This window comes from Sceloporus undulatus, chromosome 5 (assembly GCF_019175285.1).
Source record: "Sceloporus undulatus isolate JIND9_A2432 ecotype Alabama chromosome 5, SceUnd_v1.1, whole genome shotgun sequence".
NCBI classification, from domain to species: Eukaryota; Metazoa; Chordata; class Lepidosauria; order Squamata; family Phrynosomatidae; genus Sceloporus; species Sceloporus undulatus.
Window position 1 is genome coordinate 136,938,395 of NC_056526.1, and position 15,018 is coordinate 136,953,412.

The 15,018-nt window shown below is 44.1% G+C and overlaps 1 protein-coding gene across 1 annotated transcript in view; it reads left to right on the forward strand.

Annotated features, from left to right (window-relative positions):
• The window catches only part of SH3RF1 (SH3 domain containing ring finger 1), a 96,042-nt gene extending 94,630 nt beyond the window's left edge, over positions 1-1,412 (forward strand). Inside the window, exon 14 of the mRNA XM_042467240.1 lies at positions 1,223-1,412. Within this exon, the coding sequence (XP_042323174.1) occupies positions 1,223-1,235 (13 nt within the window). The 3' untranslated portion in view covers positions 1,236-1,412. The remainder of the gene's footprint in view (positions 1-1,222) is intronic.
• The last annotated feature ends 13,606 nt before the right edge of the window (positions 1,413-15,018 follow it).

Here is a 15,018-nt window from a genome sequence, read left to right on the forward strand (position 1 = left end):
CTCCTCTTTTCTGGATTTTAACCAAATTACTGTCCAGATGATTCAATAAAGAGAGCACCTTTTTATACTGCACAGTTGCAACCCCATACAAACTTGCATAGGAGTAACTTATCACTCAGCCAGTGGGTCTTAATTCCAACTAAGCACACATAGATTGTGCAGTTAGTTACTAACCTTTACAATCATCTTTAGTGAGGCAAATGTACTGTACAATTAACTGAACTATGCTGCTTAGTAGCAAGGAGGGAGGTTAAATCGTGCCAATTCTGATTTCAGTAATCAGCTTGCTGGTAGATTTAAGGATATGCTTCTGCATTAGAAGGTGTAATCTCCTGTAGCCTGGGACCAGGGTACATAAAACCCCCACAGCTTTGTAGCTTTAAGGTATATGTGAAGACCTGGTGTCTTAAGGCTGAGATTAATGGCACAGTAGACAGGAGAGCACCATATTTACGAATGAACTTAGTTTAGATCAGTAAAGAAGAAGTGGATGATACTGTTTAGATTTATCTTACTTATGACTGCAAAAATAGCTGTGTGTTTTAACTACAACTCCTGCTGATTGTCCTCATAGCCAATAAACAATAGATTAGTGCAATGCTTTTCTTATTAAAATATTACTATTTCAAAAATCATATTTGGGTCATAATGTACAATGGTCACATTAATCCTATAAAATGTATGTAGATTTAACAGTCCATTGATGTGTGAGTAATCATGACAAGATTTAAAATGCTTCATAGATGGTAGGCACTGTAAACAAGAGAGAGACACAGAGAAGCAATTATTTTATAAATGCTGAATAAAAAGTTATAAATAACATAGAAAGGCTTGCTGAACTGGATGCTGTCAGGATATATTAATTACAGTTTCTGCCATCCCCAACCAGTGCGACACAAAACCATTCTGGGTGGGGATTATGGGGACTATAGTCTAAACACATCTGGATGCCACCAGATTTGGGAAGTGTTTTTTTAAACATGTTTATGCCATTGAGAACAGGATGAAGTAGTGTGATCTCAATATTAAAAAACAAGCCAAGTATCTGATGAAAATTAGGTAAACCGGTTAAATGTGTTTTATAAATGTGTCCAAAATGAGAACAACTTTTGGATCTTTCGCTTGGTCACTTTTATTTTAGTTACTGTTTTACGCCACATGTTGAATTTTCTTTTAGATTATAAATTTCTGTGTTTTTATTTGTTTTTAATCTGTGATTTAGAAAGATGGGATAGAAATCAGACAAATAAAGTGTTCCCCCTGCATCTCCAATCTAATCAAGCATGGAAAACAAGAGGAAGTCATTGAGAAAGTATTTTTATAAGCCCAAATCCCCAGATGAAGTCTTCTTCCAAGCTACATCACTGTAAGAAAAACTTTCAGTCCACCCAAGATGCTGATGTTTTAGGGGAAAAAAATCAAGGAAGATGTGTGTTCCAATAAAAAAAAAAGAAAGATGCACCTTTGTTATGTTTTTTCTTCTCCCATAACATGGTTATAACTGACCTCATCTTTGTGAAGTCATGGTTGTGTATGCCTCCTTTTCCTTTACTCCCTATCACTGGGTACTGCTGGTAGGGGAATTCATGGGAACAGGGAGGGTTTCAGCAGCAGTGGCCCATTTCTCCTGTAATAGGATTTCTATCAGAAGAGGTTTCTGGAAATATGGGCTATGACCTTCCTTACAACAAACCAGTGCAGTGGAAGAGCTTCATGTTTCTACCATTGCTGTCCTCTTTCAGAAATGCTCAAGTGACTCTTAGCAAATCACTACTGTCAACCCCACTGGTGCCATTCTGGGGCCTTGCTGCCATCAGACTCCCACCTAGTATTGCTGTCACCCCACAGGACACTGCAGCTGCAGTCATTCATCCTCTCACCTAGACATGCCTAGGCATGGTGGGCATGTCTTTGGATGGGAGTTGAGATACCCAAAATATAAGCTGCTGATCCAAGTTAAGTGTCTGCTCAGTGCCAACCCCTATGTGCTCCCTCTAGGTGTACTAGGAAGCTGCCAATACCAGCTGGAGACTGGTGGCTGTAGGTTGGTAGGTTAAGCATCCATCTGTGGGTCCCGTTAAAGTGTCAGCACCTTGGTAGCTGCCCAAGGATGATGGTGGTGGTGATTATTTTTATTTCTTTCCAACCTCTCTTCAAGGTTTGAGGTGGGGTACATCATGTTCAAATACAAAATACAATTAAAAAAAGGAGGAGCAGCATGGACAGACTTCAGGGACAGAGCCGGAGCTGAGAGTCCCACCTGAGGGAACTGCCGCTGCTAAGCCTCGGAGGACGCGTGTGGTCATAGTGGGGGGGCTCCTTGCTGGGGGTACAGAAGCAGTGATTTGTAGGCTGACAAGATGTCTCGAGAGGTGTGTTGTCTCCCCAGGTCAAAGATCCATGATGTGACAGAGAGGCTGACAAGACTGGTCAAGCCTACTGACACTACCCCTTCCTTTTGGTCCATGTGGGACCCATGATACTGCAAGACACAGCCTTCAGAACATCAGAAAGAGATTACGGCTCTTGGTAGGAAGCTGAAAGAAATGGATGCACAAGTTGTCATCTTGTCTCTTCAGCCAGTTGAAGAGCACGTCCAGGAAGAAGAGAGAGGAAAATAGAGGATGTGAACAACTGGCTCCGCAGATGGTGCCGCCAAGAACAATTTGGATTCTTCTGTCATGGGCTGTGGTTCCATGGGAAGGACTTTTTGCAACGGACAGGTTTCATCTCAAGCCTGTTGGGAAGAAATGTTTTTGCCAACAGTCTCAAGAACCTGATCAGGAGGGCTTTAAACTGGTTTCGCGGGGGAGGAGACAAAATATTAAGGAAGGCGAAGGGATGGCAAAAATAGTCAAACTGACATAGAGGAGGAAACAAGAAAAAACTGCCAGGACCCAACAGTGGGAGGCAAAAAAACTTGTACAGGCAGCAAGTAAAGGGGACCCATGGTCTGCGATGTCTCTACACTAATGCACAGAGCATGGGAAATAAGCAGATGGCTCAAACTCCTAGTACAACAAAGCAAATATGATATAATAGGCATCATGGAAACCTGGTGAGATGAGACTCATAATTGGATGTGGAAATGAGAAAAACCTTTTTAAGAGAAATAGACCAAACAGGAAAGGAGGAGGAATAGCACTATATGTCAGAGATTTACACCAGTGACGGATCCAGGACATCAATCATGGAAGCCCGGTGGAGAGCATCTGGATAAAAATTAAAGGCGAGGGACAACACAAGGATGTTACGGTGGGAGTCTACTATAGACGCCCAAATCAGATGGGGAATTGGATGATGCCGTTCTAGAACAGATGACCACAACTCAGAAAGGAGAGATGTAGTAGTGATGGGAGACTTCAACTAGCCTGATATTTGCTGGAAGTCAAACTTAGCAAAATCCTCAAGTCTAGTAAATTCCTCACTTGCCTGGAAGACAATTTAATTGTCCAAAAGGTGAAGAGGCAACAGGAGATTAGCTATTTTGGATCTGATACTAACCAACAAGGATGATTTGGTTAATGGGGTGCAGTGGTGGTCATTAGGTGGAAGTGACCATGTTCTCCTGGAGTTTGTTTATTGTGGAAAGAAGAAGCCAGGCATAGTCAGACACACATTCTAGACTTTAGGAGTGGATTTCAGTAAACTTAGAGAAATATTGAGGGTGATCCCATGGTCAGAAATACTAAAACATAAGGGAGTTCAGGATGGATGGGAGTTTCTCAAAAGGGAGATACTGAGGCACAATTTAAAACAGTTCCCGTGAGAAGAAAAATGGGAGGTGTCTCAAAAAAACCAGAGGATGGATGACTAAGGAACTTTCAACGAGCTAAGTTTTAAACAGAACATGTATAAGAAATGGAAAAAGGGGGAAATCACGAAAAAAGAAATAGCAGGCGTGTTCAGGAGGTAAAGTCGAAAAGCTAAAGCACAGAATGACTCCGGCTTGCTAGAGAGGTTAAGAACAAAAAAGGACTTTTCTGGTATGTCCACAGCAAAGTAAGAAGAAGGAAATGGTAGGGCCACTGTGTGGGAAAATGGCAAAATGTTAACAGGGGACAGGGGAAAAGGCAGAATTACTCGACACCTTCTTGCCTCCGTGTCTCAGAAAAGGAAAAGGGTGTGCGACATAAGGATAGTGGAGCAGAGGACAGATTAGGGGAATTTCAGTGCAGAAATAAGTAAAGAGATAGTACAGGAATATCTTGTTAATCTAAAGAATTAGTTCTACGGACCAGATGAATTACCTCCAAGAGAATTAAAAGAAGTGGCAATGTAATATCCAAGCCATTGGCAATAATCTTTGAAAACTCCTGGAAAACAGGGAAATCCCAGCCGACGGAAGAGGGCAACGTTGTTCCCATCTTCAAAAAGGGGGAAAAAAGAGTGCCCAACCATTATCGTTCAGTTAGTCTGACATAAATATAGGAAAGATTCTAGAGCAGATCATTAAACAGAGAGTCTGTGGACATCTAGATGGCAATTCCATAATCATAAAGAGTCAACATGGGTTTCAGGAACAAGTCATGCCAGACAAATCTAATCTCTTTCTTTGATAAAATTACCATTCGTAGATGAAGCGAATGCTGTGGATATATATATCTTGATTTCAGTAAGGCCTTTGACAAAGTTCCCCCTGACATTCTTGCAAAGAAGAGCTAGTGAAATGTGGGCTAGACAACGTAACTGTTACATGGATTTGTAATTGGTTGACTGGCCGAACCCAAGGTGCTCAACAAGGATCCTTTTCATCTGGAGAGAATGACCATGGGTCTCACAGGGCTCTGTCCTGGGGCCAGTGTTATTCAACATCTTATCAATGACCTGATGACAGATTGGGAGCACACTTATCAAATATGCAGATGACACCAAATCAGGAGGATAGCTAATACCCCAGAGGATAGAGATCAAAATTCAAAATACCTGAATAGACTAGAGCTGGGCCAAAGCTAACAAAATGAAATTCAACATGGAGAAATGTGGTACTGCACTTAAGCAGAAAATTAAATGCACAGTATAGGATGGGGGACACCTGGCTGAACGAGACTACATGTAAAAGGGATCTCGGAGTCCAAGTAGACCACAAATTGAACATGAGTGAACAATGGATGCGGCAGCTAAAAAGGCCAATGCAATTTTAGGCTGCATCAATAAAAGTATAGTGTCTAGATCAAGGAGATAATAGTGCCCTCTATTCTGCCTTGGTCAGGCTCCACCTGGATATTGTGTCCAGTTCTGGCACCACAATTTAAAGGATGTGAGAAACTGGAGCGTCCCAAGGGAGGCGGCTAAAATGGAGAAGGGTCTGGAAACCATGTCCTATGAGGAACGACTGAGGGAGCTGGGGATGTTCAGCCTGGAGAAGAGAAGGTTAAAAGGTGATATGATAGCCCTGTTTAAATTTGAAGGGATGTCATATTGAGGAGGGAGCAAGCTTGTTTTCTGCTGCTCCATAGAACAGGACCCGGAACAATGGATGCAAGCTCAGGAAAAGAGATTCCACCTCAACATTAGGAGGAACTTCCTGACAGTAAGGGTTGTTCGACAGTGGAACACACTCCCTTGGAGTGTAGTGGAGTCTCCTCCTTGGAGGTCTTTAAGCAAAGGCTGGAGGGCCATCTGTCGGGGTGCTTTGATTTGGATTTCCTGCATGGCAGGGGTTGGACTGGATGGCCCATGTGGTCTCTTCAACTCTACTTCTATGAACCCACAGTACAATACTATACCGTCAGTCATAAAAACACATATACAAATTAAAAAATCATTATTTAAAATTGACTGTGTAGGCCTGCTGGAAGAGATGTGTCTTCAATGATGATTTAAATGCAGTCAGCATTTTTAATTGTCATATCTCTTCCAACAGGTCATTCCACAGTCTGAGAGAGCAGACAAAATGTCCTCTGGAAACTGTTGCTAGTCTAGTCCTGGTGTTGGGCCTGTTCATTGCTGCAAGGGACTGTAGACAGCATGGTATGATAAGACCTGTGGTCATCTGGCCTATTGGGACATTTGGCTTTCTATCTGAAATATGTGTCTACTGACAGGCATTTCCTGCTTCGAAACTTCCTTTTTAGCTAATACAGCGAATACTGCACCACTTGGAGAGTGGTGAAGTCTCCTTCTCTTGGAAGTTTTTAAACAGGGCTGGATGACCATCTGTCAGGGGTGCTTTGACAAGAAGTTCCTGCATGGCAGAGGGTTGGACTGGATGGTCCTTGGGGTGTCTTCTAACTCTATGTTCTATGTTTTTCTAGATATGACTCCTGGAATGAGATGGGGATGATTGTGAATCCATCAATGGGTGGAAGGTGGCTGCTGAACATTCAGTACAAACACCCAGGAAAATGCGTCAGATGTGCTGAAGTAGCAAATAGCATAGGAAATATAGGTTGTACTTCCAGTCCAGCTATACCAAGTACAGAATTCATCATCAGTTCTCCACTGTTTCTTACACCCAGCTTGACACTCACAAAAGGTCACATTTACGCGTTTTCTCTACTCCTGCATGGTTAGATAAAAACACTTAAATGTTTTTCTAGAGCACAAACAAAACTCTGTATGGAGTGCAGAGTGAATAAATACAGTTGGAGCCTCTAACATTGTACTATAGTACTTATAACACTCCACTGAATTGTCACAGCAAGCTAAGAAGAGGCTACCCATGGCTCCCTCTGCTGTTCATAAACACCATCCGGCCTGTTGCATCAATGCCTCCTTGACAACAGCACAAGGCATTTTGCTCCCATGGGCTGTCTGCAAGAGCTGCCTCCTTGATGTTCCTAGTCTCAGCTGGATGAAGAAAGAAGCAAAAACTGAACTCTGATAGCCTTACAATGGCAGCAGTGTTTAGATGGAGAGCTTGACATCTTATTCAATCACCGGAAATACAAAGATGCCAGGTGATGGCTGAAACTGTAGCTGTTAATTTCCTTCTCCCAGTATGTCAGCATAGCAGGACAAAAATGGTGTGATTATTGCTTTGTTCCAGTGTAAATAACAGCTTAGAGGGACTGTACTGTTTCACCATTGCCAAGAACAAAAAAAATATAAGGATAATATAAGGATTTGGGGGATGAAATTTTACATGTGTAGCTTCCGTACTGGGGACCATTCAGGTTTTTGCATTACATGAAACAAGGTTCACAATTTGGTTGCCCTTTTATTGTCCTTCAATTGCAATGCCAAATAGGAGATTTAAATTATTTTCATGTAAGATAAAAACCATCAATGAACACATTTTAAAACACCCAACATAAAAGCCAGGTCTATGTAAATCTTCAAAATGTCTGGTTATTACAACTGGAAATTGTTGATTAAAAAGTAACACTGATTTATGCATATTGTTAATTTTGTGCAACTATTTCGGAAGTTCCCAGCTATTCAGAAAGCTTTACTGAAGCATTTATTTGAACTTTTAAGGTTTAAAGGTTTTGAACCATATCCCTAAGCGGTGCACTGGATTACTCATTTGAGTTCAGATTGGATTTATCTCCTGACTAACACTGGCTCTAATGTGCCTTAGCTAGATAAGCCAGCATTTCCGAATCAAAATTAATAAATAAACATTTATTAATACAATCAATCAATGGAAAGGTGGCTTTGGCATGGAAGTAATATTGTGACTGGACATTTTATTTGGAATACTTTTAAATTTTAATTTATATCCTACTTGCATGGACCGATGGTGTGATGGTTAATGTTTATATATCTTGTTGAGGATGCAATAATATCTGCTCTCTCATTTTTGGTAAAATATACTGTGCACCATGAAGTATTATGCAATGGCAGTGTTTGTGTTGTCAAAAAGTCTAAACAACATCAAATGATATTTTGTCCAGTAACTCAGCTCTGAACTGAAATAAAAAATAAATTGTGAAAAAGCTTCAAACAATATCCTTTTTACTGTGTAATGGTTGAATTTGTGTAGGAAATAAGGTTATTACCATCACCTGAAAGGTTCCTTAGTTTTTCTTGCAAGCTTCCCCAAATCGTGTGCGAAGATATAAACTATAATTAAGTCATTTTTGCTAAGGTTTTGCTTGCTAGCTATCAATGTCTGGGGTCTATTATTATGCCACAACAAGCATTAGCAAAATAGCCATATCCCTTCTCAGCAGGGACTGAGTCTGTTCCCTGAAGTCATCTTGCTTCTGTCTCTTTCGCTTGTTTAAGTGATGGCAAAAAGCCCACATGAATTTGGCAGCAGAACTCGAGCAGAGTCTTATCGGATCACACTACTGCATCATTCAAGAAAAGTACATTTTGCAGTTATTCTGAAGACAGGATAGTTCTTTCAGTATTGCTGTTCTGCCCACATAGGCACCACTCCAATCATTGTCAAGTTCATGAAAGAGACAATATGGAATGTTGGACTCTGTGGATGAGCACTGGGGATCACCCCAGAATGGGGTGGGAAGAAGTGACCCGACAGGAGGGACGGGACCCAGAAAGGAGACCAAGCGGCCGGGAAAAGGAAAACACGGCCCCCCCCCCCAGAATACATACTCACACACTCACACACACACACACACACACACGTAGAAGCGGGCATTGCTAATTTGTTGCAAGGGAAGGTCATGGTAACATTAAAACCAAGCAGGAATGTAGAGAGGAAACAGTAACGGGCACCTTGTATCGCGATTGTTAATGTGCATGAGCTGGCTCTCCAGCTGTTTACCGGGCTGTCATGACGGGACCTCCCCTTTCACCCCGGAAGCGTTTAAGGTCGCAACCCATGCAGGGCACCACTGAGCATGTGCGAGGCGGCCGATACGAATTGGCCAATCCTCATGTTGAGCACCGGTGTGACCAAACATTCTGCACTGAATGCACTTCGCGCGAATGCAGATTGGCCAATTTGAATCCTGCCAATTCGGAGGGGCTCCCAGGTATGATGGACTTGTGCGATATAACGTGAATTCGAACCGCCCAGTGCTGAAGACCCCCAGTTCCAGACTCATCTGATAAGGGCCAAAGTCTAGTGGTGCCTCACCAAACTACAAGTCCCAGGATTCTGTAGGATGGAGCCATGGCAGTTCAAGTGGTATCAAACTGCATTATTTCTACATTATAAATGCATCCCAAGAGGCACCAGCAAGACATAGTGGTGTGAGCATTGGACATTGATTCCGGGTTCCAATCCCTGCTCAGCCATGAAAGTCATGGGGTGACTTTGGGCATGTCACACATAGGAGTTTATCACACTGGCCCTGAAACGGGCCCAGTGTGTTCTAAATGTGTGCACATTTGGGCGCGCACAGAACGGGATGGGGCTAGGAACCCCATTTTACTGCACAGTGGAATGCAGCCTTGCTGCCAGGTGTTCCAGTTGCGTCCCCGTTCCGTCTCAGAGGGCGCCATTTCTGAGAACTGAAGATGCCAGTCACAGATGCTGGCGAAACGTCAGGAAGAAAATCTTCTAGAACATGGCCACATAGCCTGAAAAACTCACAAAAAACATGTCATTTTTTCTTCTTCTTCCCAGCATCCATCTTTGAAGAACTCCATGGATATTGTGGTCTTTAAGAAAGGTTTTGAAGTCTCCACCTGCCATGAAATCCTTACCATCTCAAAGTAAAGAGCTTGAGAAGACAGTATTCCATAGAGATAGTAATGGTTGATCATTATCATATCCTTTATTTGCAATTAATCTGAATATGTTTTGAGGTTCAGAAAAAACAAAACCTCCTCCTCTTTTGCATGTCTGTTTAAAATGCTTCTGCCGACAGGCTGTTTGGCACTCTTCAGACAAATTCTGCCATTTTTAAAACAGAGCTGGCAGGATCAGAACTGGAGCACAGACAAGAAAATGTTTGGGATGGATATAATTTTGATGGCAGCAGTTTAGCCAAATGAAGACATGTTTAATTGTTTCCAGGAAGAAAGCTAATTTGTCAGCTGCCTGACTAGGGGATTGAAATTCCTCGTTCTTAATTGTTAGATATGATTGTTCTCGAGTATCTAAAACTAGACAATTGCAACATCAAGTTGGATCAAATCTGACATCTAATTTGTTTATTCTGAGGATTGTTCACTTCTCATTTGGTAGAATTTATTTCTAGACCTGTCACTCCTTAAGGTTTGCCAGTTCTCTCTTAAATTACAGATGTCTCACATGGTTTAGATAAAAAATAGAGATGTATAACAGGAGTTTTCCCACTGATACGAACTCCCTGTATTTATGGAAGATTTCCAGTTCAGTCTGCCAGGATCTCTGCAGCAATCACAGACAGAAAGGGCTTATTCCCAGGTATGGGGATAGAGGATTTGAATGTCCAATAAAGGATGAAGAATATCCTCAGGTCTGGTGAATAGAATCATAGAACCATAGAGTTTGAAGACAAGACAAGGGCCCTTATCAGATGAGTCTGGAACTGGGGGTCTTCAGCACTGGGCGGTTCGAATTCACGTTATATCGCACAAGTCCATCATACCTGGGAGCCCCTCCGAATTGGCAGGATTCAAATTGGCCAATCTGCATTCGCGCGAAGTGCATTCAGTGCAGAATGTTTGGTCACACCGGTGCTCAACATGAGGATTGGCCAATTCGTATCGGCCGCCTCGCACATGCTCAGTGGTGCCCTGCATGGGTTGCGACCTTAAACGCTCCAGATATCACAGCTTGGCTATTCTGGCTCATTGCTGTGGAATTTGGGAGTGCAGTGTTTCTGGGTCCAGAATCAAGCTTGGCTCATTGGCTCATTCTATGGAATTCTGGGAGTTGCAGTTGTTTGGGGCCGATATCAGCTTGGCTCATTCTGGCTCATTCTATGGAATTCTGGGAGTTGGAGGGATCTGGGGTCAGAGTTAAGCTGGCCTATTCTGGCTCTTGGCTATAGGCAATCACATTTTTAATCTGCTTGAAGGAATTTCAAGTCCTTTTTGCAAGATGAGCAATGTCCTCCTTTTATAGACGTGTCCTAGTTCACCTTCGGCTGGATGACTGTAATGTCTTCATTTTGGTAGGATACACACGTCCTCCTTTCGGTACGGCACATTTCACCCCGGAGCAATGTCGGAACTCCACCATTTTCAGGTGACCAGACATCATCCTTTCCAGGACTATCCTACATTTCTACCGGAGGAATTTCAAACTCTGCTTGCCAGCCTTTCAGAGGCTAGAGGGTGTGATCCTTGGCTAGTGGTTCTTCTTGCTTGTTCAAAGAGTTTGCCTTTCCCCGGGGGAACCCTGGGGTCAACAAATTTAGCGGTGCAGTGGTGTTGGGGTCCCTCTGCTACCTCACCCATCATCACAACTGTTCCCAGCACACACCTATCTGGGACTGTTTTGTGTGTACAATTTCCTCTTTTCCTGTTTCAGAACCACAGCATGCTGAGGCGACCCTTTCTGGGCCGGGAACTGATACTAAATAGGAAACAAGCAATATCAAATAAATGTTGGCTCTATTCGGCTCATGCTATGAATTCTTGGGTTGCAGTGTGTTCTGGTGTCCATATCACAGTTGGCTCTTTCGGCTCATTCTATGGATCTGGAGTTGGAGTGTTCTGGTCCACAATCAAGCTGGCTCTTGGCTCATTGCTATGAATTCTGGGAGTGCAGTGTGTCTGGGTCAGATATCACGCTTGGCTCTTTCTGGCCATTGCTATGGATTTCGGGGATGCAGTGTGTTTGGGTCCAGATATTCAGATGGCTCTATCGGTCTTGCTTGGAATTTGGGAGTTGCAGTTTTCTGGGTCCAGATCACAGCTGCTCTATTCTGGCTCATTGCTATGAATCTGGGTTGGGGGGTTCTGGGGTCCAACACAGCTGGCTCATTCTGGCTCATTGCTATGGAATTCTGAGTTGCGTGTGTCTGGGTCCAGATATCACAGCTTGGCTCTATTGGCTCATTGCTGGATTCTGGGAGTTGGAGTGTGTTCTGGGTCCAGGTTAAAGCTGGCCCTATTCTGGCTCATTGCTATGATTTTGGAGTTGGAGTGTGTCTGGGTCCAGGTTCAAAGCTGGCCCTATTCGGCTCTTGTATAGGACACACTACTTTTAGACTTCTGCCTTGAGATTTCAAAGTCCTCATTAAATTGTAAGATGAGCAATGTCCTCTTTTATAGGAGTGTCTATGATTCAACCTTCGGCCTGGATGACTGTAAAAGTCTCCATTTTTGGTAGATAACACAGTCCTCTTACCGATCGGCAACATTTCACCCGGAGGCAATTTGAACATCCACCATATTATCAAGGTGACCAACATCTCTTATCCAGGACAATCCTACATTTCTACCAGGAGGATTCAAACATCCTGCTTGCCAGCCTTCATGAGGTGAGAGTGTGGACTTCCTTGGCTGTGGTTCTTCTTGCTTTGTTCAAAGAGTTTGCTTTGCGCCTTTCCTTCTGTGGATGAGGTGAGGAGGCAGAGAAGGGGAGGCCCTCATGGGTGCTTGAAAAGTGTGTGGGATGGGTGAGAGGGAGCAGTGAAGGGAGGCCCTCTGGTGGGGCTGGGAACAGTCTGTGGATGATGGGTGAGAGGAGCTAGAGGGAGCCCTCAGGGTGCTGAAACAGGTGTGGATGTGGGGAGGAGGGAGCAGATAGAAGGGGAGGCCCTCTGGTGGTGCTGGGAACAGCTGTGGATGAGGGGAGGAGGGGCAGAGAAGGGAGCCCTATGGTGGGTGCGGGAACAGTCTGGGAGATGGGTGAGGAGGGAGCAGATAGAAGGGAGGCCCTCATGGGTGGGTGCGGGAAACAGCTGTGGTGAGGGTAGGAGGGCAGTAGAAGGGAGCCTCATGGTGGTGCTGGAACAGTTGTGATGATGGGGGAGGGTAGCGTTAGAAGGGGAGGCCCTCATGGTGGGTGCTGGGGAACAATCTGGATCTGGGTGAGAAGACAGAAGAAGGGACCCTCATGGTGCTGGGGAACAGTCTGTATGATGGAGGAGGCAGAGAGAAGGTAGGCCCTCATGGGTGGGTGCTGGACGCTGTGGATATGGGTGAGGAGGAGCGTAGAAGGTGAGCCCTCATGGGGTGCTGGGAACAATCTTGGATGATGGGTGAGGAGGCAGATAGAGGGGAGGCCCTATGGGTGCTGGGAAACACTGTGGATGATGGTGAGGGGGAGAGAGAAGGGTAGGCCTCATGGGGGGTAATTGGGAACAGTCTGTGCCTCTTCTATCCTGCAGCTGCTGGTACCTAAAAATCAGCTGGATGACAGAGGCAGAGCTCTTTGACAGCCGCGGAACTGCTCCTCCCCCCCCCCAGAATACATACTCACACACTCACCCACACCACACACACACCACCCCACACGTAGAAGCGGGCATTGCTAATTTGTTGCAAGGGAGGTCATGTAACATTAAAACCAAGCGGAATGTAGAGAGGAAACAGTAACGGGCACTTGTATCGGATTTTAATGTGATGAGCTGCTCTCCAGCTGTTTACCGGGCTGTCATGACGACGACCTCCCTTTCACCCCGGAAGCGTTAAGGTCGCAACCCATGCAGGGCACCACTGAGCATGTGCGAGGCGGCCGATACGAATTGCCAATCCTCATGTTGAGCCCGTTGACCAAACATTTGCACTGAATGCACTTCGCGCATCAGATTGCCAATTTGATCCTGCCAATTCGGAGGGCTCCCAGGTTATGGACTTGTGCGATATAACGTGAATTCGAAACCGCCCAGTGCTGAAACCCCCATTCCGACTCATCTGATAGGGCCAAAGTCTAGTGGTGCCTCACCAAACTACAAGTCCCAGGATTCTGTAGGATGGGCCATGGCAGTTCAAGTGGTATCAAACTGCATTATTTCTACATTATAAATGCACCCAAGAGGACCAGCAAGACATAGTGGTGTGAGCATTGGCATTGATTCCGGGTTCCAATCCCTGCTCAGCCATGAAAGTCATGGGGTGACACTTGGGCAGTCACACATAGGAGTTTATCACACTGGCCCTGAAACGGGCCCAGTGTGTTCTAAATGTGTGCACATTTGGCGCGCACAGAACGGGATGGGGCTAGGAACCCCATTTTACTGCACAGTGGAACGCAGCCTTGCTGCCAGGTGTTCCAGTTGCGTCCCCGTTCCGTCTCAGAGGGCGCCATTTCTGAGAACTGAAGATGCCAGTCACAGATGCTGGCGAAACGTCGGAAAGAAAATCTTCTAGAACATGGCCACATGCCTGAAAAATCACAAAAAACATGTCATTTTTTTTCTTCTTCCCAGCATCCATCTTTGAAGAACTCCATGGATATTGTGGTCTTTAAGAAAGGTTTTGAAGTCTCCACCTGCCATGAAATCCTTCCATCTCAAAGTAAAGAGCTTGAGAAGACAGTATTCCTAGAGATAGTAATGGTTGTCATTATCATTTCCTTTATTTGCAATTAATCTGAATATGTTTGAGGTTCAGAAAAAACAAACACCTCCTCTTTTGCATGTCTGTTTAAAATGCTTCTGCCGACAGGCTGTTTGGCACTCTTCAGACAAATTCTGCCATTTTAAAACAGACTGGCAGGATCAGATGGAGCACAGACAAGAAAATGTTTGGGATGGATATAATTTTGATGGCAGCGTTTAGCCAAATGAAGACATGTTTAATTGTTTCCAGGAAGAAAGCTATTTGTCAGCTGCCTGACTCGGGGATTGAAATTCCTCGTTCTTAATTGTTAGATATGATTGTTCTCGAGTATCTAAAACTAGACAATTGCAACATCAAGTTGGATCAAATCTGACATCTAATTTGTTTTTCTGAGGATTGTTCACTTCTCATTTGGTAGAATTTATTTCTAGAACCTGTCACTCCTTAAGGTTTGCCAGTTCTCTCTTAAATTACAGATGTCTCACTGGTTTAGATAAAAAAAAGGATGTATAACAGGAGTTTTCCCACTGATACGAACTCCCTGTATTTATGGAAGATTTCCAGTTCAGTCTGCCAGGATCTCTGCAGCAATCACAGACAGAAGGGCTTTTCCCAGTATGGGGATAGAGGATTGAATGTCCAATAAAGGATGAAGAATCCTCAGGTCTGGTGAATAGAATCATGAACCATAGAGTTTGAGCAAGACAAGGACTA